General features: G+C 44.2%; 1 protein-coding gene across 1 annotated transcript in view; it reads left to right on the top strand.

Annotated features, from left to right (window-relative positions):
• Nucleotides 1–376: 376 nt before the first annotated feature.
• The window catches only part of map3k5 (mitogen-activated protein kinase kinase kinase 5), a 59,235-nt gene continuing 34,282 nt past the window's right edge, over nucleotides 377–25,329 (top strand). Inside the window, exons 1-3 of the mRNA XM_066676777.1 lie at nucleotides 377–1,331; nucleotides 23,007–23,146; nucleotides 24,666–24,689. Of these exons, the coding sequence (XP_066532874.1) occupies nucleotides 998–1,331; nucleotides 23,007–23,146; nucleotides 24,666–24,689 (498 nt within the window). The 5' untranslated portion in view covers nucleotides 377–997. The remainder of the gene's footprint in view (nucleotides 1,332–23,006; nucleotides 23,147–24,665; nucleotides 24,690–25,329) is intronic.

Consider the following 25,329-nt stretch of genomic DNA (forward strand, 5'->3'; position numbering starts at 1 on the left):
TCAGACACAGCAGTGCTGCTGTAGTTTTTAAACCCCTCAGTGTCACTGCTGGACTGAGAATCGTCCATCAACCAAAAGTAGGTGTGTCTAACATGGTGGGCAGTGAGTGGACATAGTGTGTAAAAACTCCAGCAACACTGCTGTGTCTGATCCAACACACACTGTCAGTGTCACTGCAGCTGAGAATGATCCACCACCCAAATTATACCTGCCCTGTGGGTCCGGTAGGGGTCCCTCTTCAAACCCACTACCCAAACACAAACACGGCGTATCTTTTTAAGAGGCGTTCCTTCATATGCAAAGATCTCCTCCGACGCCCCGCCCCCTTTTCCGCATGAGTGTGCGTGTGTGTGAGCGATAACATTGAAGAGGTAGGGCAGGGTTCACACGAGCGCAGCAGGGGCGCGAGCGAGCGCGTTTTCGACAACTTGTTTTCGTTTTTGTTTCGCGATAATGCAGGAACCTCGTGCAGACACCGTTGAACTGTTCCCGTGAGAATGGTCTCGCGCTCCACACGCAGAGAAAGCTCGAGGACTTCCCCGTTTCCACCTCCTCCTCCACACCGGCGCTGCGTGCGCCAAACTCAACACGTCGTCATCGGCGCCGCGGTGCACGGAGAGGCGCGCGGCGGGGACCGCGAGCTGCAGCGTCTCGAGAGCGCTCGCGTCTGAAGAGGAGCTCGCGCTGACAGGAGAGCGAGGTCGTGTCGTGACCCGATCGAGCGCGTGGCTGCCACGAGCCACAACAACAACAACAGCACAAGCTCGCGGTTGTGTTTCAGCACGCTTGGACACGTTATTTTTACTAGAACAGAAACTGCAGTTTGAAGGAAGGGAAATATAGTTTTGTTTACGTTCCGCACGGAGGAATGTCCGCGCGCGAGCCTCGTCCTGGTTTAACGGAGCTCAGCCGGAGGTAACCGGAGGAGTTCTGGGACTCTTCTCTCAGTGTATCCCTCGCTTTTCACCCTCTTCGTGTTTATCACCCGTTCCCGAGGATGAACCTGGAGCACGAGGGCGTATCTCTCCCGGTGCCTTGTCGCGAGGAGGGCTCACGCACCGTTCCCGCCGCTGGCTCCTTCTGGCATGAGGCGACAGCGACGGTGGTGAACGCCGGATGCCCCGCGGAGGGCGCGCTGCTGGCGGCGGGTGGCTGCCGGAGCCGCGCGCCGAGCGTAGTCTACGTGTTGAACTCGGAGACGGGCGCCGAGAACCCCGCGCTGCAGTGCCTGAGGGACGCGTGCGAGGCCGCGGGCAGTACGCTGGAGGTCGTGCTCTTCGGAAAGCTGGACTTCGGGGAGACCGCCGTGCTCGACCTCTTCTACAACGCAGGTAGAGCCTACGTCACGTGTCATCGTGGGACACGACTAGCCCCACGAGCTAGCACAGACTACTTTTCCGGCATAAACAGACACTAGTTCATGGAAGCTTAGGGGTTAACCAGTTAATTTGATCTTAATGTAGCTGGCTAACTGAGAAATCCTGCTTTGGTTGGATAACCCCCAAGCATGTACTAGATAGTTAGGCGGTTAACTTAAGCCCAAAGTCAACTCTGTCCAATAAGAGGAGAGTTCAGGGCCAGCTTCTGTTGGATAGTCCTCATTTGCTAATTAGTTTAATAAAAGAGACAAATCTGGTTGTTTTTTTGTGCTACAAAGTTGAAAACTGCTGATAACTAATCAGTGGAACTTACTTCATTTAAACAATATCCCAAAAGATGTTAAATTAGCAGAATATAAATTTAACTAGATAACTTAAGCCTGAAGTCAAGATTGTCCAATAGGAGGAGAGTTCAGGGACCACTTCGATGGTAAAGTGCTACGTAGTTCAAAAATGTTGTTTATTTGTGCAGACCTTTAGGGTATTAATTAAAGCAGGATTTCTCAGTTAGCCAGCTAACTTAAGCCCAAAGTTGAAGTCCGTCCAATAATCTGTCCCTCAGCTCTGTTCCTATTGGATTAACCTCCAGTTGAAAACATACCCTGTCTCTAGCAACTAGACTTATTTGTTACCATGGTGTCCCAAAAGATGCTGAATTAGCAGACTTAAATTTAGCTTGATAACTTAAGCCTAAGTTTAGCCTGTTCACTAAGAGCAAATAGCCTTAACTTTTTCAGAGTTTGGCTTGTGCAGAAGGTCCAAAACCAACCTAAAAACACAAACACTAGCTTCTTTTAACAAGCCACAAGCTAAAATCAGATGCTGGATTTGGTCAGATTCTCTCAACAGACCTTAGACCTGTTGAAATCAGAGACTTGTCCAGTAGGAGCAGAGGCTGTTTCTCTTGGAAAACCCTCACTATGGGCTTAGATTTGTATTCCTGCTCGGTAAATGAATGACCATGTGCAGACATTTCCAAAACAAACTCAAACCACAGTCTCAAACATGGGTCTTGGCACCAAAGCTGAAAACAAATGCTATTTGTAGTAACTACAATTTTTTGATTCAAATTATTATTCAAGACATTTAGCCAATGGTCAAGTTTGTCCAGCACGAGCAGAGACCATGGGCCAGTACGGCTGGACAGTCCACACATAAGTTTAGCTCAGCAGGCTTTGTGAATTCCCTCCTGGGCGCAGATGTGTCCAACAACCTCATGAACACACCCAAGACCTTGAGAAGAGTGCTTGTTACCAAGCTGATAGCTAGTCATCTAGACCTCTTTCAGGTAAATAACGACTCAAGATGATGCAAAAGCCAATATTAAGTTTTCAAAGGTCGGGTTTGTCCAATAGAGAATTCAATGAGGGGACATTCCTATTGGACAGTTATCTCTAAGTACCTAAGGTGTCCAGTTTATCTTGATTTGTGAAATAACCCTGCAGTTAAGATTGCATGCAGACATTCCAAAACTCAGGAACACACACACAAAGGTCTTCTGAACACACATTTACATTGATTTCTCACTGTGAAGCTGTAAACAAATGTGGGTTGTAGTGATTAAACTTGTTTTAATGAAATGGTGGCTCAAGAAAACATGATACTGAAAGTGCAGGAAGCTTTCCCAAAGAGCTTTGGACCTTGAGTCTACACCCATCCAGTCCAAACACAGCCATTTCTGTTTATTTTCTTCTTCTGACCGTACATGAACTGCGTTTATGGTCACTGAAAACAGACCTTTAGCAAAAGGTTAAGATTTGTTAAGCTCTGTTTTCAATGTTGTGGTATGGACAAGAAAACAGTTCCTGGCTTGTAATGTCGAGTGGCCGCCGTCATCCCATTTGTTTGACGTCCGAGTGTGCGCTATTGTCTCTTTAGTTTACGTGAGGGGATTTTTTTTTTGCGGTGGTGGACATAGTGAGAATAGTGCTTGTTATTACATGGTTAACAGAGTTTAAGTTTCGTCATAAGCATCCTGTTACTCTTAAAATGTACTGAAAAGGGCATGTGTCATTGTGCACTACGTACGGCATTGCTACACCCAGTGCTTCTGGAATTGACAAACACGGTCCACTCACTGTCCACTCTATTAGACACACATTCCTTGTGATTCAGTCATAGACAGCAGCTTATGTGTTGCTGCACAGTTTGTGTTGGTCTACCTCTTGGACACAGGACACTTCCCACAGGACACTGTCGTCTGGATATGTTTGGTTGGTGGGTTATTCTCATTTCATTGCTGACACCGTTGACTTTGAAAACTCCTGCTGTGTCTGGTCCATTTGTACCGGCACAGAACACACTAACACACCAGCACAATGTTGCAGCGCTGAGAATGATCCACAACCCAAATTCAACCTCAACTGTGGTGGTCCTGTAGAGGTAAAGAGGACAGAGGGCTAACAGACTATGTAGAGCAACAGCTGGACTACAGTGTGTAATTGTAGAACAACATATACACTCCTGTATGGTCAATGGAGACGAGAGAATGGACAATGAGCTTCGAAACAAGGAGGTGATAATATGGCTGACCAGTGTATTCACACAGTATATAGATATATACATCAGGGCTTGGAGAAACTACTGTCTGGGGGGTTGTATTCCTGCGCAAACACATTTGGTACTACTCATCTGTTAATTGGCAGGTGTGTCAGAGCATAAAACTGCCAAAATATTCTCAAATTCCCAACCCAGTCTACTGTATATTATTGTAAACTACTGCCTATTCACATCTACACACTGTGTCTCTACTACTGTAGCAGCCTTGCACTCAATGAACTGCCTGACCCTTTAGTAAATGCTCAGTTAGAGACCTAGATGTAGGAGTGAGTGATGCAGGCTCACCACATTGCACTTGTCATTTGACTGATGGTGAAACTTGCACCACGCATGTTATTTATTCATTTCTGAAAGTTGAAATGTCATGTGTCATGACAAAGTATATCTCATAGGAAGTAGAGTTTCATAGGGCCTTGCATTGTGGTCAAAATGCGGGTATCGGCTCATTAACAGTCCTCACCTGACCTAGCCCTGACCTGATCTGGCTAAAAGCATCAAGTTTGGTCTCTGAACCTAAGTAAATCCCCACTAAATTCTGTTCTAAACTGATATGAATCAGTCCATCATCCCTCAGAGTGCTGAATAAAACCTGTTGAGCTTGTCACATACTTGGGAACTGAACCCATGAATCTAGTAGGAATCAGATTAGCCAATTAGAGGTACTGGTGCTGTCAGTAAGTTGACCTGGACCTTGGGACATTTTAGCTTGAAGCCTGCATGAGATCAGGGAGGCACAGTGGTGAAGTATTGGCTGTAGTTTTTCCAACTCAACCCAGTACAAACTTGGCAAGAGTTCAGTCTTGGAACTCTCCCCCACAGATGATATGCAATGGTCTATTTGCTGTTGGAAGAGATTCAGCTAGAAAACAAAAAGACAGTCTCATTTTTTCCTACAATTTTGCCTGGAGTTCCACAAAGCTTCCAGCCTCTTTCCAACCTGTTCCCGTGCCAGAATGAAGTGGAACCCCTCTCCTCCTTTTTTCCACACACTGTCCGATCCCTTCGGACCTAAAGTATTCAAGGCTTGTTCTGAAATCAGCAGGGTTGAATTACAAGCAGTGATTAGAATAGTTGCCAGGACAGTTTTCTTTGGGGTTCTTCCACCACAAATTTTTTTTATATCGCAATCTGACTTCTACAACAATGCACAATTATTTAGACATTTCTAATTGCCCACTCTAATTATACACTTTGGAAACATTGCAGTTGTATTTGACTAATACCATAGCTCATTGCAGCTGGTGCGCAAGCATGTGATTCCACTCTTGCTTATTTCACCCATGCCAAGGATTTATTTGGAGACCCCCCTCTGAGGGGTGTTTGTGCCCATTTAGTTGCTGTGGTTGTGTCACTGGAAGGTTTTACTCTAGATACTAGAACGATGCTGTGAGGACTTGATTGCATTTAACCTTAAGGGCAGATTGCATTTAACCTCTGGAGAACTACTCTGAGAGTGTCTGAGCCAGTTTGAGCCACTTGGTTTATTTCCCATTTACAGAACCAGGGCTGTATACAAACAGTGAAGTTTTTTCCCCGTGCACAAACAGTCCAGAGAGGCAACATTCTCTGATTATTATAAAAGGTTTATTGGATTAAAATCGCAAGCATCACTTTTAAGCGCATTGCAGAATACAGTTTCATCATTGCTTTTCAAACTCAACCCAGAATCTTTGGACAAAGCTTCATCTTTCCAGAGAACGCAGTTCTACTGCTATAAAGCGCAATGGTGGGAAGCTTTCTACCCCTTTAGTTCACATTGTAGCATTGGGCAAAGTGATCTTAATCTCATGTCTTTCTTTAGAGACAATCATTTGAGATTGTTTCTACAAATATCTGGAGATACTGCGTGTATCTAACATTGAATCAGTGATATCAGAGCTGGGAAAGTACAACTACATCCCTCCAGAGCATGACAAGTGCCTCTACAGCCTCTGTGTTGTTACATAACTTGCCAAACAGGTTTGGAAATAGCTGAATATGTCACATGAGAGAGCAACCCATGAAAAAAAAAAAAGAAAGGGATTATAAAAATGCCACAGTGGCCCTCCTTCTCCCCCTCCTCAAACGCTTCCCACTCACCGGCAGCAGTAAAGGTCAGAGTAGGTGCGAGAAATGTCACACAGCGGCATTCGGGGTGAACTCTCAGTTGTGTTTGAGTGAAGGAGAGGCATGAGAAAGCTAAGGGTGGAAGGAGAGCAGAGGTAAAGAAGAATAAAGAGGTGATCAGAGGGGGAAAAAAAGGATGAGGGTGGGAGAGCAGTCTTCCATCAAAAGTTTCCTGCCGAGTCCCAGACTTCAAAAGTTCCAGGATGACATGGCGGAAACATTGTGTGGTGTTATCTCTGAGGGAAAATGATCTTCAGCAGCGCTGATATGACTGTGGAAAGATGAAGGGATTGATGACGTCAACTTGGGTTGGGTATCAAAAACACGGGTTCAGAACAGGTTCCAAAATTCCTAGAACCAGGTCCCTGTTAAAACAAATTTGTGCTGTTGATCACTTAAAAAAATGTAATCACACAATTTGCTGCAATTAAAAGAGATTAATCTAATTGTTCCGCTTCTTAAGACTGAGTACTTTTAATGATGGATTTTTAAATGTAAAACAAATCAATGTAATGTCAACACAATTGGATTTTAATTATATCAGTAGTTTTTCTGGATTAAAGAAATGTAATCCCAACAAAGTTAAAATGCTAGTACTTCTGTGTGTAGTTTTGATGTTTTTTGAGTTCGAGTCTCTTAATTTGCTGCATATGAGTTTCAGGGAGGTCTTGAGCATCAGACACAGACCTTTAAATGGAGAATATTAATGCTTCAGCACAGCTCCTGGCTCATAAAGGAGATGAGGAAGGAGGTGTGTGTGTGTGTGTGAGAGCTCCACAGTAATGTGAATTAAAAGTTGTAGTTTCTGTTTCCAGTTGAGTCAGTCTTCCTGTACACATTCTGCACATTTTTTTTCACAGAAATTGTGTCAACTCCTATGTGTGAGACTACTTTTTTGGCAACAGTTTTAACAATAAATGCCCTACCTTTAGACTCTATGCAAGCTCCAGTAATTGTGTTGTTTCACTCGTGATTCGTTTTGTATTTCATCATTGTTTTCACTCTGTCGGTCATAAATTAACAGCATCTGCTCACAAATAGTGCATGGTATGGAGGATAATCAATGTTTATATTCGTAGGGAGTAGGGTGCTGTTTGGGATGGAGATGTTAGTAAACTTTAACCCTCCTTTTCACCCCAGTTTTCTTCTGGCCATTTCCCACACATTAACAGCTTAACACACAATAAGTATAAGCTGTTAATTCCAGAGAATGCAGTTCCACAGCTTCACAGCCCAATGCTGGGGGCTTTATACCCCTCTAGCTAGTGCTAAACTTTGAGCTTGATATCAGTTAGCGATAAATCCCTTAGTTCCTTAGGTGAGGACTATTTTGAGGTCATTGTAAAAATCTTGTGTCACTACTGGCTCAGGTTTTTGTCGGCTTACGTGCAGCAGGTGCGTCATCTTGTGCTCTGAATTCCATATTATGTAATCATGGGAAATTGTAGTTAGATCTGCTCTCATTTCTGCTGGACCATGAAAAACGATGATTGCAGCAAGTCTGTTCCATTCCAGCTATTATTGGTCTGTTTATTTTTGGTGAGGACACAGTGGAGTAAGTGATAAAGGACAGGAATGCACCACACAAAGACACACGCAAGACAACATGCAAACGAATTCCACATAGCTTGCAGCTGGGTGTATTTATAGGATCTGAGTTCAGTGCGAAGGCATGGACAAAGGCAGGAGTTCAGTTTTGACAGCATCAAGTTTCGTGTGGGGTTGTGAGACAGACAGGTTTTTTGATGTCTTTCACCCTTCTGGTGATAATGGAGTTCCACTCTCTGCCCACTCAGATCTGTCATCTAGCAGCATTTCGCTAGAACAACCCACTCACTCGATACAGACATTCAAAAAAGCACTGGACTGGTTAACCTCCCAATTCTCACAACTATGATACCTCTAAAATTGCAAAGACATTCCGATGACTAGCCTTGATTTCAGAAGACATTTTTTTTATTGGAGTGATTTTCTTGTCTTAAAATGGCTGTTAAAGCAAACCCTACAAAGTGTTGTAAACATGAACCAAACACATCACAGTTGTGAATCAATGTTGAAATGAAATGTGCTAGCATATGAAAATGTTGTTTTATCCATTTTTCCAAGCTCAGGAGATGACACACAAGAATTGGTAATGGTCAGTATTAGTTGACTTGTATTTAGTTCGGGGTAGGTGTGGGCGATATGGCCCTAAATTAATATCATGAGATTTCAGGGTGTTTTGGCGATAACGATATTCTTGGCGATATGAACTAAACACTGAAAAAAACTTTTATTAATCTCAAGAACACACTAATGCAACAAAATAAATGTTATATTAATTGTATTCAATTAAATAGATTTAATATACATTAATAGCATTAAATGGTTTTATGTTTAAGTTTTCTTTCACTACAAATGTAACAGTTTCAAATATTCAAATATAAAAAAGTGACAAAAGAAATCAGTCAACTTTTACTTATTTTGTAAACATCAGTAATTTACCAAAATTCAGACTTTGTATAAAATAAAGCAAAATAAATATGTACCACACAGCCAAAGTGAGTGCGTATAAACAGCAAAAAGAAAGCAAATAAACAAAAAGGTAACCTTAATGCTTCACAGAAAACGACAAAAAAACCCCCAGAATATTTGTTGCGCTGAGTCATCATGCAAACAAGTCAGAAATCACGATTATCACGATATAGATTTTTTTTATTGTTTTAAAAAATATGACAATATTATTGTGAATGATATGATATGGCACAGCCCTAGTTGGAGGATGCCATATGGAAAAATAATCAAGGTTTCAGTGCATTAGCATATTAATCCGTGGAATAGAATTCTACAAACCCACACTGTGAAACAAGACCACTCAGTCAGCAAGCCTTCTGAGTCTGTCCAATCACACCACTGGACCCGGGCATATTTGAGAGCATAAAGACAATGTTAAATAGAGCAAAGCAAACACAACGATGGCAGAGAAATAAGAGAACTGAGTAAAAACAAACAAACAAAAAAGGGAATGGAGGAGAAAGACAACAGAGTAAAAATGCCTAAAAAAACCAGAGCTTCTGTTCCTTGCTCCTCACTGCTCTGCACTCGGGTCGGGGTTAACAGTGTGTGCCTCATTATCATATAAAGTAACAGGTGCTGAAACCGCCGTTCAGAACGTGGCAATTTCGACAGGGTGAGACACTGCTGCCGTGTTTGAGTCTTGTGGTATCTTGACCAAATCGGGCCACAGGTGATTTTTAAGAGCCCAGAGCTATGTACAGTTGTGAATAAGGAACAGAATACATCACCTTTTAAATACAAGAGTCTCAGCTCTTACTGATGGAGTCCCCGACATGAAAGACCATGAGTCCGTGTCTGGGAACAGTCCTGGAGTTGTGAGAATTAGTTTACGTTAGGGCGAGGTGCACTTATTTAGGCTGGAAATCTAAAACCAGAGAGAAGCTGTTTGTCTGGGAGAAAGGAAGCAGTGCATTTTTCTTCCAGGCGTCTCCACTTAAAAACATCCAGAGCATTCAAAGCATTTGTCTGTTGTCTGAGGTTCCTGCAGCAGGACAGAGGGATGGTCAGGACAAGCTGAGGCATGCCAGAGTGTGCAGAGCCACTTGGATTCGTTCCCTCGCACGCTCTCGTGACTCGGCACACAGCTGTGCTCACCATGGCAACACATACCATTAGGTGCAGTGAAGTGCAAGAGGAATGTCGGTTCATTACATGTGAGTTATTACATGTCATTGGCACTCTTTTATAATATATATATATTTAAAGCACCGACCAGTAGAATGGGACCCTTCAGAGCAGATGCACATGACTATGTGGTCATCATGGTCAATGCCAAGTGTGGGCAATCTCCCAGTGAGTTAGTTATTCAGTAATCTCGCTGTTGCAATTTGCACACAAGACATTGTTTGCATTAGCCACTCCTCCGGCTGAGAGCGGGTTTAACATCAGATTTCACATGTGGTCAGTATGGTCACGGTGGGCAGTGAAGAATCTCGTGGGTTCACTTGGTTGATGACGCTGATACTTGGCTAAAATCACCCACTTCTCGAAATAAGTTCTGCAAACTACTGCGATTAATTACGGACACCAAGAGGACAGAAGAGACCCCATGCAATGTTTGTTCATGCTTAAAAGTACTTGTTAAGTGCATGTGTACATTAATTTGGGGCTCAAGAGCCTATCAACCCACCCACACACACACACACACACACACACACTGTGAAACCAGACCACCCTGTCTTCTGTGGGCTGGAAAATGTGGGAGTCAGAAAACTGATTTTGCACGGGTTATTATTTAAAGTGAACAGCCTTTAGGCCTTTAGAGTTTGTCCAATCACAGCGCTGGACCTGCGCTTATGTCAAAGCTCAACGATGAGCTTAAATGGAGTAAAACAGACACAAGAAGACGCAGGGAAGTAAGAGAACTGAGCGAAAATGGCCCAAAACCAGAGCTTCTGTTCCTCGCTCATCACTGCTGTGCACTCAGGGTTGGGGTGAGCAGGGTGTGGCTCGTTCTTGTTAAAAGGAACAGGCACTGAAACTGGCTGTTCTGAACAGTTGGGGGAGGGGGCTGTGGTGTTGTATCCTTGTGGTGTTTTAACCAAAGCTCGTCACAGATATTTCATTAAGACTCAGAACTGTCTTCACTTGTGGAAAAGCTATGATTAAAAAGCACTGTTTGTGATTTTAAAAATCCCATTGCAGGGCTCCCAACACTACGACTAAACTGCATTGTTTTATACCACTGCAAAGCCAGTGTAGACCCTTCAAACAGTTTCATACCAGCAGCTAATATTGACACTCCCCCACCCCCCCTCCAAGTGTTCACCAAACCAGTTCAGTTTCCTCTTACACTCTATTCTTACTGTGGTTTTGCTGCATGCACCGCTGCAGATTTGCAATGTCAGTGCATGCTATTATTCTGATGACATCATGAAATCCCAGGAAGGGATCTGAATGCTGCACTGGTGACCCGACCATATGATTAGCACGGCATATGTGGGGGTCCATTTTGTTTGTTTTGTTTGCTACTAGACCCCTGACTAAGTGAGTGTATTCCAAGGCTGATGCAGACGTTGTCAGAGTGTGGATCAGTGTCACTGCTGCTCTGAAGCTGCCGTATCAGTGCGTGATGATCTCAGTGGTCTCCCAGAAGACCGGCAGGAAAGAGGAAACTGCCACAGAAGGTGAGGTCACCAGAATCGTGGCACCAAAGGCCCATTTGACTGAGTCTGTATTGTTCAGAGTGTTTCATTTTGTTCAGAGTCAGAGAAACGGAAACATGGAACACAACCTCACACAACCTCGACAGCCCGTGCCGCTAAAACACGTCAGAGCTGTTCTTTATCTGAGCCCTAACTGCAGTGGCCTAAATCAAAATACCACCACACGCCAAATCCCTTCCCTTTCAGGGCTAATCTGCATCCCATTTGCATCAGAGAGAGTGAGAGAGTCGTTGTCTTTGTTGCTCAACAACTTGAAGAGAGAGACGTAGAGGAAGAGAAGCTCTGAGCAAGGATTATTCAAAGCAAAAGCACATGAACAGGACATCTTAAAGGTGACACAATGAATGGTGAGGTTAGAATATGACGATGCAAATACATGGTAATTCACAAATCGGTTGTGAATGATTTATAATAGGTTGGTCTCTTTGTATATATTTTACTCAATGACCATTGCCAGGTTTCATAAAATGTGTACTAGGTATAACCAGCAATTGTACAGTGTGTACTAAATATAACTGGCACTAATTAAATGTGTAGTAAATATAACCAGTGTCGCAGTCAAAACAGCTCCAGGGACCTGGAGGTTGTGGGTTCGATTCCCGCTCCGGGTGACTGTCTGTGAGGAGTGTGGTGTGTTCTCCCTGTGTCTGTGTGGGTTTCCTCCGGGTGACTGTCTGTGAGGAGTGTGGTGTGTTCTCCCTGTGTCTGCGTAGGTTTCCTCCGGGTGACTGTCTGTGAGGAGTGTGGTGTGTTCTCCCTGTGTCCGCGTGGGTTTCCTCCGGGTGACCGTCTGTGAGGAGTGTGGTGTGTTCTCCCTGTGTCTGTGTGGGTTTCCTCCGGGTGACTGTTTGTGAGGGGTGTGGTGTGTTCTCCCTGTGTCTGCATAGGTTTCCTCCCACAGTCCAAAAACACACGCTGGTAGGTGAATTGGCGACACAAAAGTGTCCGTAGGCGTGAGTGTGTGTGTGTTGCCCTGTGAAGGACTGGCGCCCCCTCCAGGGTGTGTTCCCGCCTTGCGCCCAATGATTCCAGGTAGGCTCTGTACTAAATATAACTTGCACGTGTAAAATATGTCCTAAATAAAATTGGCACTTGTAAAATGGGTGCTAAATAGAACTGTCAATTGTACAGTGTGTACTGAATATAACTGGCACTAGTAAAATGTGTAGTAAATGTAACTGGCACCCCTAGATTAGTTACAATGTTCACCAAGTGTTTTTGTGGATGTTTTAAGTGAATTTTTGGCAACCCAGCTTAAACCAATTAGCCCTAAACCTAACCCCTAAACTTTAATCTTCTCCTTAAACTAACTATAAAACTAACTACTCCAAAATGTAAACAACAGCAGTGTAGTGTTTGTGGAAAGCTAACGCTAACAGATTATAGCACTGCAGCTGTAGCTCTTCTTCAGGTACATCAGTGTTTGAGTGTATTTAGTGCAACAGCGCCACCAGTGGACGGGATTTCACTGTTGCAGTCCCCCATTTTGCTGTGGAGTGACGGAGCCCCATCCAGTACGTTTGAGAAGGTCTTTGTGGCTGAATGATGACAAATGGTCACAGCAATGACACATGGTTGCGACTGCTGGGTCTCAGTATGAGACAGGTTTAAAGTGAATTACATGAGGCTTTACGTTATGCAAGGTGTTTCCTGCAAATTTCAGACAATTACAGTTGCATGAATATTGCACCATGTAAAGAAAGCCTTGTGTTAAAACACACACACACACACACACACACACACCCAGCGGGAGTTTCTCATGTGATGTGTTGGCGGATGCTGGCTGTTTGGTTTACTCTGGCTGGACTGGGCCGGACTTGGCAGGACAGTGAGTGCAGGGTCAGGAGGATCAGCAGCATGAGCTGGGCTGCTTTCTAGAGAAAGAGGCTGAAGCTAGTAGCAGTGTGTCACTGTAGAAATGTCCAGATTCACACAGTGGTGGTACTGTGTTACGGTTTAAAGCAGGACGGACGCTCATGAGGTCACCACTCCCGGGGCCAAGTGTCTTTTTAAAAGGGGTTCTGAAGGTTGGTCTGTGAAGCAGTGTTTATGTGACTGAATGCAATCAAATCCTCACAGCAGTAGTGTGACACCTTTCTCAGCATCCTCATCTACTTCCAGAGAGAGAGAGAGGTGTGAGGTGAGAAAATGCAAGAGGGAGAAAGCGAGAGACTGTGTGTGTGTGTGTGTATGTGTGTGTGTGTGTAAGAGGGAGAGAGCGAGAGATTGTGTGTGTGTGTGTGTGTCAGGAGAGTGTGTGTAAGAGAGAGAGCGAGTGTGTGTGTGTGTGTCTAAGAGGGAGAGAGCAAGAGACTGTGTGTGTGTGTCAGGAGAGTGTGTGTGTGTGTGCAAGAGGGAGAGAGCGAGATATTGTGTATGTGTGTGTGTGTCAGGAGAGAGTGTGTGTGTCAGGAGAGAGAGTGTGTGTAAGAGAGGGAGAGCGAGTGTGTGTGTGTAAGAGGGAGAGAGCGAGAGACTGTGTGTGTCAGGAGAGAGAGTGTGTGTGTGTGTGTAAGAGGGAGAGAGCGAGAGACTGTGGGTGTCAAAGAGAGAGAAAGAGGTGGAGAGTTTGTTTGTGTCAGGAGAGAGAATGTGAGCATGAGAGAGAGAGCAAGGCAGATTGTGTGTGTGTCAGGAGAGAGAGAGTGTGTGTGTGTGTGTGTGTGTGTGTGTGTGTGTGTAAGAGAGAGAGAGAGCTGTAAGTGCTTGGCAGAGGGAAGTCAGATTGAGTGTGCAGATGAAGGCTTACTCTCTACTAAATGTGGCAGCTCCAGTTTCCTGAACAGCAGCAGGCCTCGGTGTGTGTGTATGTGTTTCTGAGTGTGTGTGTGTGTGCGCTCACTAGTGTTAAACCCTGTCTCAGAAGCTCTGAGTCTTCCTGCTGTAAGAAGAAAGGAAGTGAAAGTGATGTGTGAAGACTGACAGTGGCAGCGTCATTGGACTATAGTCTGTCTAAATACAAAATGCCTACCTTCTGATCAGTGTCTGATCACATGGACAGTGAGGACATCTGTGTGTGTTTGGTTATATGTTGCACACAAGCATACTTGCTTACTTTTTTCATGATGCGGACCACTCATTTGTCTCAGCTTTACAGCCCTGTGTCCACTTACTGAACTGCATACACCCGGCAGGAACTCTGTCCACTCAAGGAGCGTTGGCAGCTTCCTGCTGGATATTAATGTCCTGTTGTGGTCTCCATTGTAAGGTCACTTTGGAAATAATCAGCGAGCCTCTCAACGTCAGGTTTCAGACGTAAATAAGCTCAGAAGTGCTTGTGGAGAGAGGTGAGTCGAAAGGAGTTGAAGCAGTTAGAGAGATCATGCTGATGGTGCAAGGCATTTTTTAACCCTTTAAAACTCTAATCACATTTCACCCCTTTGCCCCTAACACTTAACCCCTTTGCCTAGGGGTGGGGTGTCTCAGTTCTTGATCTGAAGGACCATTTCACCATGGGGTCAGATTCCGCTGCTTCGAGGTGGACACTCTGCTGACGTAGACGCAGTTCTGCAAGTGTTTTAAAGGTTAAAGACATGTATGGCTCTTTGCGTGGTGGAATGGTTCTTTAGGCCTATGAAGAACCTTCTGAATTTGGTTCTAATAGCATCAAATGGGTTCTTCTATTGTTACAGTGTCTGGTGTAAGGAACCGTGTCAAATCAATCTGGTTCCAAGCCTCCTATGAGCAAGCCAAGGGTGACAGCGGCAAGGGAAAACTCCCTCGGCACATGAGGAAGAAACTTTCAGAGGAACCAGGACTAATAAGTGGGACCCATCCTCCTTTGGGCTACACAGAGCACAACAGATAGCACACCAGCAGTAAAGAGGTAGAGATAATGAGTGACGGGTAATCTAAGTTGTGAAGACGTATGAGTAAGCAGGAGGTGATCAGTGGTTCTGTGGGGGAGTAGAAGCAGGTGCAGAGTCGATTTTGGTTAAAACAGTTCCTAGCACGGCCATGCATGATGCTACACGTCAAACAAGGCCAAGATGTCGAACAGGATGCATAGGGACCGGGGCTGGGGTTAGCAGGTTCATGGCAAAGCAGGGGAAAAATTAAACTGGTCCAGGGGCCAGGCGAGAGAACTCAGTAATAGACAACAGACATGAGAGAGAGTGAGCATGCATGCAGTCTGGTTGCTGGTTACCAGAAGAGCTGTAACTATGGTAGTGGGGTGGCGCAGCAGGTAGGAGTGTGGTGTGTTCTCCCTGTGTCTGCGTGTGTTTCCTCCGGGTGACTGTGAGGAGTGTGGTGTGTTCTCTCTGTGTCTGCATGGGTTTCCTCCGGGTGACTGTCTGTGAGGAGTGTGGTGTGTTCTCCCTGTGTCTGTGTGGGTTTCCTCCGGATGCTCCGGGTTCCTCCCACGGTCCAAAAACACACGTTGGTAGGTGGATTGGCGACTCAGAGGTGTGAGTGTGTGTCGCCCTGTGAAGGATTGGCGCCCCCTCCAGAGCATGTTCCCGCCTTGCGCCCAGTGATTCTGTGTAGGCTCCGGACCCACCACAACCCTGCAGCTACGTCAGAACAGTGATGTGGTCAGAAATTAAATTAATACACAGTTGTTGTTTTTTTTTTTTTGCACCTGTGGCCACACCCATGAGACAGTTTAAAAATTATGGCCGTTTACTGCCTAAGTGTGTGTGTTGGCTGCTTTTTATTTTTCACTTTTAGATTGGGTTTACTTCAATATTTACATGTGTTTTAAAGGGTGACCTGATCGGAAAAAAGCTGGCGAAACACTGCTGTATAGAACTCATGAAAATAAAGAGGTGGAACCACTTCTTTAATCCACGATGCTTAAAGAATGGGGTGTCTACAACTCTGTTTATCCCACTAAGTAATTTCAAGAACTTAAAGGCAGTAAACACGAGGGAGGAAGAACAAGTCGTTCTGGTTTACTCAGTGATAATGGCAGCGTTGAATTCTTGATGTTCTTCCCTCGAGGCTGTGTGTCCAGTTCTAGGAACCGGCTCAGAGAAGTGCTGGTGCGGAGGAAGTGTGTGTGTGTGTTATTGCTTTAGTTATCGTCCCTCCCCTTCCTTTCCAGACCCCTTGGTTCTCAGGGTGACTATTGTACAGCCTCTGTATGAGCTTTGTTTTGTATTTTTTCATTAATTTATGCCTCAGCCCCTGGAGAACCCGCTTCTGAGGGTCAATAATGCCCAGAATTGTTTTCGCAGATGGAGGCTGATGCAGGCGTCCAAATTTAGCAGCCCGGAGCGAGTGGGAGTTAATACCGCCGAGCTTGTCTGGCGAGCTGAGTTATGCTTTGTTATTGGGACACCTGCCACAGGCAGGATTTCATTTAATTTGTCTTCTAGGCAGGAGGAAGAGGGGGATTCGAGTGCAGCCAGTTGAGTGAAACCCAAGTTAAATGAAGCATCTGTTTTTGTGGAAAACATACAGAGCGTGAAGCACATTGTTCGGCCTGTGTTCATTGAAGGGAAGGTCACAGTGGAGGCTGTGTTGTTAGCCGTAAAGGGACAAGGACGCTCTCCTGCAGCCGAGCTCTGTGACTCATTTGGAAGTCTGGTGCGGAAACTGATCTTGGAGGTATTAGTTAGGGCTTCATCACTCCAAAGAACAGAGCGCCACTGCTGCACAGAGCAGTGAGGAGGACTTATGCCACACTAGCCAACATTTGGCATTGATCATGATGGCTTTAAACTCATTGTTGGCTGCTCCAGTGCGTCCCAATTTGCCACCAATGCTTTACTCTAACTACGCGTTACTGAATGCTTATGTAAAGGTAGAAGACGACGAGGTCTCAGGGAGTGTAGAGTTGGAGCAGCCTGGACTCAAGTTGAATTTATAAATATTTTACTAAAGATCCACTCCGCACTGGATTTGTACACTGTGTACTCAACATATTTGGGGATGTTCACATGAATATCTGGCAACCTGGCCAGTTAAGAAACATTGCTAGCATGATCTCACTGCGCGTATCTGTAACACTAGATAGTAACTTATCTGGGGTTCATTTTTGGGTGCACAGAATATTTGGGAACAGAAAGTATGCATCTGAAAAAAAGGAAAAAACTCACCCGCTTTTGGTGTTCGGGCGAATAATTGGAAAATGTAATAGTTTTTAATGACGCTGTTAATTTTTCTGGTTCCAGGCCATAGAGGAGCACCAGATGAATCTTTACTCGGCTTTAGGGCTAGATACAGCTGCTCCCGGGTCATACACACTTTAACCCATTATCTTTTGTTAGCGAGTGTCACCAGAACACATTGAAGTTTCTCAAGCATTTGAGGCAAACACCAGAAAGACTGAAGTACAGAACAGAGCTGTTATTTTACAGTTTTTAAACAGATCTCCCTGCACACGCACACACACACACACACTTTTCTTTGGTATAGAGAGATGTATGTTACATTCTTTAACTCGTTTATGTTTTGGTATGATTTACTCCAGAGAACATCATGCCACTGAATCACAGCCCAGTGCTGGTATGGATTTTAAACACCTCTGGCCCACACTTGGCCTTAATTTGACTACTTTAATTCATATCACACGTGTTTATGCCGTACTTACGCAACTAGACGTAGAGAGAACAGTCACCTCACTATTTATGGAAGTTTATTGTGCTTAAGTTTGAACAATGCTATGTGTTCTTCAGGAAATAAAGGTTACATTACAGATGAGATAAGAACATCACGCAAGGCGGGTTGTATGATTGTACCATGTTGTGTCGTAAGGATCACTGAACGCACTGTGGGCCACGTGAGGTCTGTTCCAGTTTCTTAATACTTTCTGTGATGATTAGACAGACACTGAATTCAAAAATCATGGGTTTTTTTTGGTGTGGCTTTCCCTTTTTTTGTGCTGTTTTTCAAGTACCATTAATGTCAAGCATCAATCACGGATGGTGATAATAGGAAAGGGCTGTAAAAATTGATCCACAAAGAATTTTTTTTAACCAATATCTGCCAAAGCGACACAGTAGCGCAGCAGGTAGGTGTCGCAGTCACACAGCTCCAGGGGCCTGGTGGTTGTTGGTTCGATTACCGCCTCCGGGTGACTGTCTGTGAGGAGTGTGGTGTGTTCTCCCTGTGTCTGCGTGGGTTTCCTCCGGGTGACTGTCTGTGAGGAGTGTGGTGTGTTCTCTCTGTGTCTGCGTGGGTTTCCTCCGGGTGACTGTCTGTGAGGAGTGTGGTGTGTATGTATACCCAGCACAAGTTTTTATAATTTTCTTTTTTTTTTTTTTATTGTTTTTAATGACTTTGTTTACTATTTTGTATGTATTTATGTAAAAAAACTGTAACTACCATTTGAATATAAGGTGAGGAACACGCAGACACAACTTACCATTGTTTCTTATGAGAAAATTAGATGTTTGTCTGAGAAAATTACATTATGATGCGTTTTATAACATAAATTTCATGTAAAAAAAAAAGGGAACTGATTGTAATATCTTTGACATTTTGAGGTTGTTTTCAAGGAAGTCTGCCTCACCTGAATCCCCACTTGAAGGAAGGCAATAAAAGCATGAAACACACACACACACACACACACACACACACAATCAGCCTAATGGACAGAGCTTATTCGGAATCCTTTGATCTGTAGCTAATAGCTTGTGAAGAAAAGCAAGACAGCGAGTGATGTTTAGCCTCTGTGTGGAAATGACCTTCCCACTAATGCACCTCCTTCTCATCTTTTTTAGTACATACAGTCTTCAGTAAAAATTAGAGCAGCTTTAGTCACGTGACATACCCCTCTAAACTACATAAGGGCATTGACCATGATGATCCGAAGCCCAGTTCGGTTCTGTCAGTTACATGATACCTTCCCCCGGCTAGCGTCATGAGTGATTTGGGCCGAGGGATCAACCAGGGACAGAACTGTTAATGAAAGTCTGCTGCACCACTAGGGACCCCATAAACATTATTATAACAGTTGTTCCTTGTTGCACCTTCCAGCTCTCACTGAATTCTTTGGTCAGTAACCGATCCGAGGAGCGTTTGAACCTCTTCAAAAGGACACTGTGTATTGACGATCTGCCGTTGTAAGTCGGATACAAACTAATGGTTTTTAAAGTAATTTTATTTAAATGGCTATGGCGTGATAGACAAGTCTCTCTGGCCAATCAGTGTTCTGCCAATTTACTCATCACTCAATTTTAGTCTCTACTTTTTTTGTGGAACCAAGAGTGAGCAAGTACTAAAAAAGAACCCAGGCACCAATTGTACCTAATGGAAAAGCATTAAAGCACCATAAATGTGTGTGTATGTGTTGAGGTGGTGGTGCCGATAGTGATCTAATAAATGGGGGAGGTGAGGGTCTGTATCTGGTGAGAGACAAGTAAATTAGATTATCAGTGAGCAGTTCATGTTCCTAGAAAACAGAGTGAAAGAGACAGGAACTGGCGAATAGGAGACAGCTAAGGAACAAACAGAAAGGTAGTTGTGAAATCTGGTACGTCCGGCCATGGATGGCTGTGGCATGATCAGCTAAACTCATCTCTACAAACCGTAGTTTTGCCTGGTGTTGATGGAGGCGACGTGCTGCTGTGGAGTCATTCGATGTACCACGTGGACCAGTGATGTGTTGGTCTGTTTGTAAGGGTTTGATTTAGTGATGGTCTTTGAGATTGTAGCGCACTGTGTAACGTCTCCATCCCTTTGTGTTAAAAGTGCTGCCATTGGTTTGTGAGGCTGAGGAAGTCACACTGAATGTGTATGTGGTTCAGAGTGAAGAGAGTGTTGACTCCTGTGTTTTAAGTGTTTGTAAGTGGTTGGGTGTATTGGGAGATTGTCCTTGCCTACTGTCACATGATGCACATCAAGGTATACTGCTTACACTGAAAACACAATGTGAGAACTTAACCCAAGCAGGAATATTTTGTGAGGATCCTGAGATTCTGCGAAATCTTGAAGCACATTGCTGTTGATGAAATGTAGGAAAAACAAGCTGCCGAAAAAGAACAGAAAATATGGAAGAGGAATGGTTTACTGACAAATGGGAGTGAAAGCTAGCTAGAACAGTTAACATGCACTAATTTGCCCCCAGTTAATTTCATGAGCTAGTTAGCAATGCTAGCCTTATATTTCTTGGTTTCGTTGAAGAGTTTGTAGCCAAATTTGTTTAAAAACCTAGAGAATTCCTAAATTAGTTGATGTTCATGAGCTATAGATGCTGTTATTGTGCAGATTGCTAGCTTGTTATTTATATAAACTTGTTTACCCGACCTTCTACCTAAAGAGGGGTTTAGGCTGATGAGATGTAAATGCCCACTGTTCTGAAAACATAGGGTAAATTGTGTCGTTCTGTGTCGTCCCGCATCCTTGTCCGAGTCATCCCCATCACAGCGCTAGATCTTTGTCAAAATGCTAGACCATATTTATGTGAGAGAACAGAAATCAAGGTTAGATGGTGCAAAACAAACACAGTGAGCACAGAGAAATTGGTTTACTAATTAATACGGCGAAAACGAGAATAGGGAAGAAATTGAACAAAGACAAATGGACTAAAATCCAGCGTTTCTGCTCTGCATGCCTCACTCCTGCATGCCTTGTGCTTAGCAGTAAACAGAGGCTCATTCTCAACAGGGCTGTCTAGACAGGGGAGAATGAAGCTGTGGTGTTTGATCCAGAGATTGTGTTTGGATTAAGTTTTGGGTTGAAGATGGCGTGAGTAATATGTGGAGTGTGTGTGAAGAAACCTACCAAACATTTACAGAGGGCTGTCCAAACCAACCACTGCCCTGTTTGCGTTAGACATTATGATTTCCATGAACCTGGGCCTCAAATTCAAACAGCTGCTAACAGGAGTAGTAGTTTTTGGACGGCATTACAAGGCCTTGCCCTGAAAGGCAGTTGTTAAAAATCTTGAAAACAAGGTGAATCATCGTAAAAGCTTGTAGCAGTAGTTAGACAGAAATGCTCAAAACCTATCGGCCATATCTCCCCTGGATCTTAGGTTAAACTTCTACTGCAGTCATTTTCCAAATAAGAGGATTATGTGATCAGTGCAAGCCCACTGTTAAATCCAGAAGATTAGCAGAAATGACATATTAAGACATCTTAAGAAATGAGGAATTATCAGCTGATGACAGTCAGAGTACCGTCAGTTCTCTTTTGTTAACTCTCGGTGACTATTCATTTGTCTAAACAGAAAGATGAGGTTGTGGAAATGGAGCTAATTGATACCTGGGTTACCCCTAACCCTACAATCACAATTACAAAATAAATAGCTTAGATATTAAAAGTGTCAATTATTACATCAACAAAAAAAATCGTTAAAATTTCGGTTAAACATCAGTATTTTGCTTCCGAGACCTTGTAGATAATGGAGATTTTAATGTTTCTTTGCTTTAATAAAATAATAGAAATTGTCAGTTCATTTAATCATAATTTATTAATATATTTTTTCGTATCTATACAACGTCTGCATATTTTAGAGCAATATTTTCTACAAAATTACTATCGTTATCACAACAGACTATGATTTCTGTAGGGAGTTTTCTGAATACACTTGTTTATGTTGTTACCATGGAAACGGTAACTGACGGCGCCCACCAGACCTGAGACAACTGTGACTTGTTGATGTCTGGGGGAATGAGGGAATTAATTTTTTATTTGTTACTACATTGTAAAACCTTGGGTATGTGAAATAACTATGTCGGTGTGACACATTATTATACTTTATGATGTCATTATTTTTATGTATTCCTCCTGATCAGAGTGGGTTTCTTGAGAGTCATTTCCGTTTACACGTTTATGGCAGTATTGTACACAAAGTACAATGTATGGAAATGGAAGCTGTTTTGGAATAGTTATGAAAGTTGGTGTGGAGTAGATACGGCAGCTGAAAAAAGTCACAGACAGATCTGTTTGTACACTGGCCAAAACCCCCAAATGGTAGCAAAACGCATGCCGGAGAACGTGGTGTTGCTTGAACAAAACAGGATCGAATCGAAAGTCATCAAAAGGAAACCTACCTGTGACCTCATCACAAAGGTCAGCAACAACAGATCAGAACGGAGTGGGGTTTTATGAAAAGACACAAACACATTTCCAACCGTGAAGCATGGGGGTGGGTGTCTTTCGGACACTGGAGCCTTTGGAGTGGCGCTTGCAGTTGTCTCATTGTTTACCGACTCACCTGGGTGGTGTTAAACCTGCTGTGTGTTTAATGTGACATTAATGCTGAATTCTGGAAAGAGGAGGGGATGGAAATTCTTGAAACACATCAGAAGTATTTCAAGCATTTGCAGAGCTGTGATATCTCAGAAAAGGGAGTATTACCAAGTACTAATAGAAGAGGGTGTCAGAAATGTGGACATGCCTCATAGATACATTTAATTTAATATAAGTCTGTATACATCTCCAGTATATTAATTGGCCAGGCGTGCAAACACTGTGTGGGTTAATGTCTCTTGAGTTGTTTCATTTGAACTAGCAGAATAACAGAGCATGTTTCTCTCTCTCTCACACACACACACACACACACACACACACACACGCCACAGAGGAAATGGCTTCCTGCTGATATTTACATATAGTACCTGACTAGCTGTGGGGACGGGCCCTATGGAAATCAACACTTGCACATACTCTCTCACTCTCACTCTCTCTCTCTCTCTCTCTCTCTTTCTCTTTCAAATATATATAAAATTGAATCTGTAATTTGGCAGTGGTCCATCAGTTCTTTCTTAGCTTAATTAGATATGCAATTATTTATACATTCTCTCTCTCGCTCTCTCTCTCTCTCTCTCTCTCTCTCACTGTGCAGACATTGCTGTGGTGGAGATGACTGATGCTTTCCGTCAGCCGTCTCTGTTCTATCACCTGGGAGTGAGGGAGAGTTTCAGCATGGCCAACAACATCATCCTTTACTGTGACTCTAACTCTGACTCTCTGCAGTCTCTAGAGGTATCTCTCACCCCACTTCACTCCTCAAGAGCTCCTTCACATTACTCACACTACTGGTCTGTGCATCCATTATTCCAGGCTGTAGCACAATAGTTCTGGGCCATAGGTCAATAACACAGGGCCGTAGGTCAATAACACAGGGCCATAGGTCAATAACGCAGAGCCATTGATCAATAACGCGGGGCCCTAGGTGGGTAACGCGGGGCCCTAGGTGAGTAACGCGGGGCCCTAGGTGGGTAACGCGGGGCCCTAGGTGAGTAACGCGGGGCCCTAGGTGGGTAACGCGGGGCCCTAGGTGGGTAACGCGGGGCCCTAGGTGGGTAACGCGGGGCCTTAGGTGGGTAACGCGGGGCCCTAGGTCAGTAATACCAGCGCTCCATCACTTCACAGAATGCAGTGCCACCGCTCCACAGCCCTGATGCTGGATGAACAGAGTGCATCCAGTACCTTTTGTGGCATCAGTGATTCAGAACTAATCACTGATCATCAGCACCTGACCTCACTAATGCTCTCATGGCTGGATGCCATCAAATCCTTCCTAGAAGAGAAGAAGCCCTTACTGCTCCAAAGTGGGGGGGTTACCTCACTATTTATACCCTTCCTTTCAGAAGACATTTGGCCATAGTATGGCCTGTTGTATTTTTATAACTTCACATACACACCTCAGCCAAAGCATTAAAACTACCTCCTTGTTTCTTCTTTTATTGTCCGTTACATCAACTCCACTGACTGTACAGGAGCAATTTGTAGTTCTAAAACTCCAGACTGTAGTCCGTCTGTTGCTCTGCATACTCTGTTACCCCACACCCATCTCCCCACACACACGCAGGACCGCCACAGAGCAGTGTCCCATTACGTTAGTCGTCCTCTAGTCCTTCATCTGTGGACACAGGACGCTGTCGGCTGGATCATTGTGGTCCTCAGTCCAGCAGTGACACTGAGTGTGTTGAAAACTCTGAACACTGCTGTGTCTGATCCGCCCGTACCAGCCCGACACGCACTAATACACTGCAGGGCTGAGAATGATCCACCACCCAAATCATACCAGCCCTGTGGTGGTCCTGGGGAATAAAGAACAGAGTAAAAGGAGGCAAAAAAAGTGTGCAGAGCAACATGTAGACGGCAAACTGCTCTTGTATAGTCAGCAGAGCTGAGAGAAGGGACAGGGTGGTTTTTAATGTTTTGGCTGATTGGTGTCTACAGTATACTGGTGTGCTTGGGTGGGCTGTATGGTGAGGGATGTTTTTTTGGTTTGGGTTTATGTTCAGAGCTCTATATAAAGCTGGAGTGTTTTAACGGTGCTGCCCCGAAGCCTTAAAACCGCGGGATGAGTCATTTCAACTTCCACAGCTCTTCACAGAGGTGTGCAAAAAGGGTTAAATCACACCAGCATCACTGCCTCAAGCCCACCACTGTTACTGGCCTCATTTAATATTAGATGAGGATACGGGAGTTTACAGTTTGTTTTACTTGCTTAAAGCTGCTTTTTAAATTCATGTGGGTTGTTTTTCTTTTGCAGGAGATCGTGTGCCAGAAAAACACTGTGAGTACACACACACACACACACATGTATGCTAGCCACCTTTCACTGTGTTCTTCAGTGCTCAGGACCCCCACAGAGCTGGTATGATTTGGTTGTGCATCGTTCTGCAGTGACACTGGCATTGTCTTGGTGTGTTATTGTGTGTTGTACTGTTATGAGTGGATCAGACACAGCAGTGCTGCTGGAGTTTTGGCCGACAGATGAGCTACTGTCTCTGACTTCACATCTACAAGGTGGACCAGCGAGGTAGGAGTGTCTCACCGAGTGGACAGTGAGTGGACACAGGGTTTAAAAACTCGTCTGATCAGTGCAACACACTCGTCATATCATACCCGCTCTGTGAGGACCTGAGCATTGAGGGCTAACAAAGTATGCAGAGCAAACAGATCGACTACAATCTGTGATTGCTAGAAATGCTATCTCTATCTCTCAGGGGTTAGTGGATTGTTCAGTCGAGGCTTAGTGAGGCAGTAAGTGGCTTTAGGGGATCAGATGGTTCTGAGCTGCAGGTAGCAGGAAAGACAAACTCTCTCTCTCTCTCTCTCTCTCTCTCAGCAAGTGTGATTTATTTATTTATTTTCCTTGCCTCTCTACATCCCATTCTCTGGGGAGCCTTCCACTCTCTTGCTCCTTTCATCTC

The sequence above is a fragment of the Hoplias malabaricus genome, chromosome 7 (assembly GCF_029633855.1).
Source record: "Hoplias malabaricus isolate fHopMal1 chromosome 7, fHopMal1.hap1, whole genome shotgun sequence".
Taxonomy (NCBI): domain Eukaryota; kingdom Metazoa; phylum Chordata; class Actinopteri; order Characiformes; family Erythrinidae; genus Hoplias; species Hoplias malabaricus.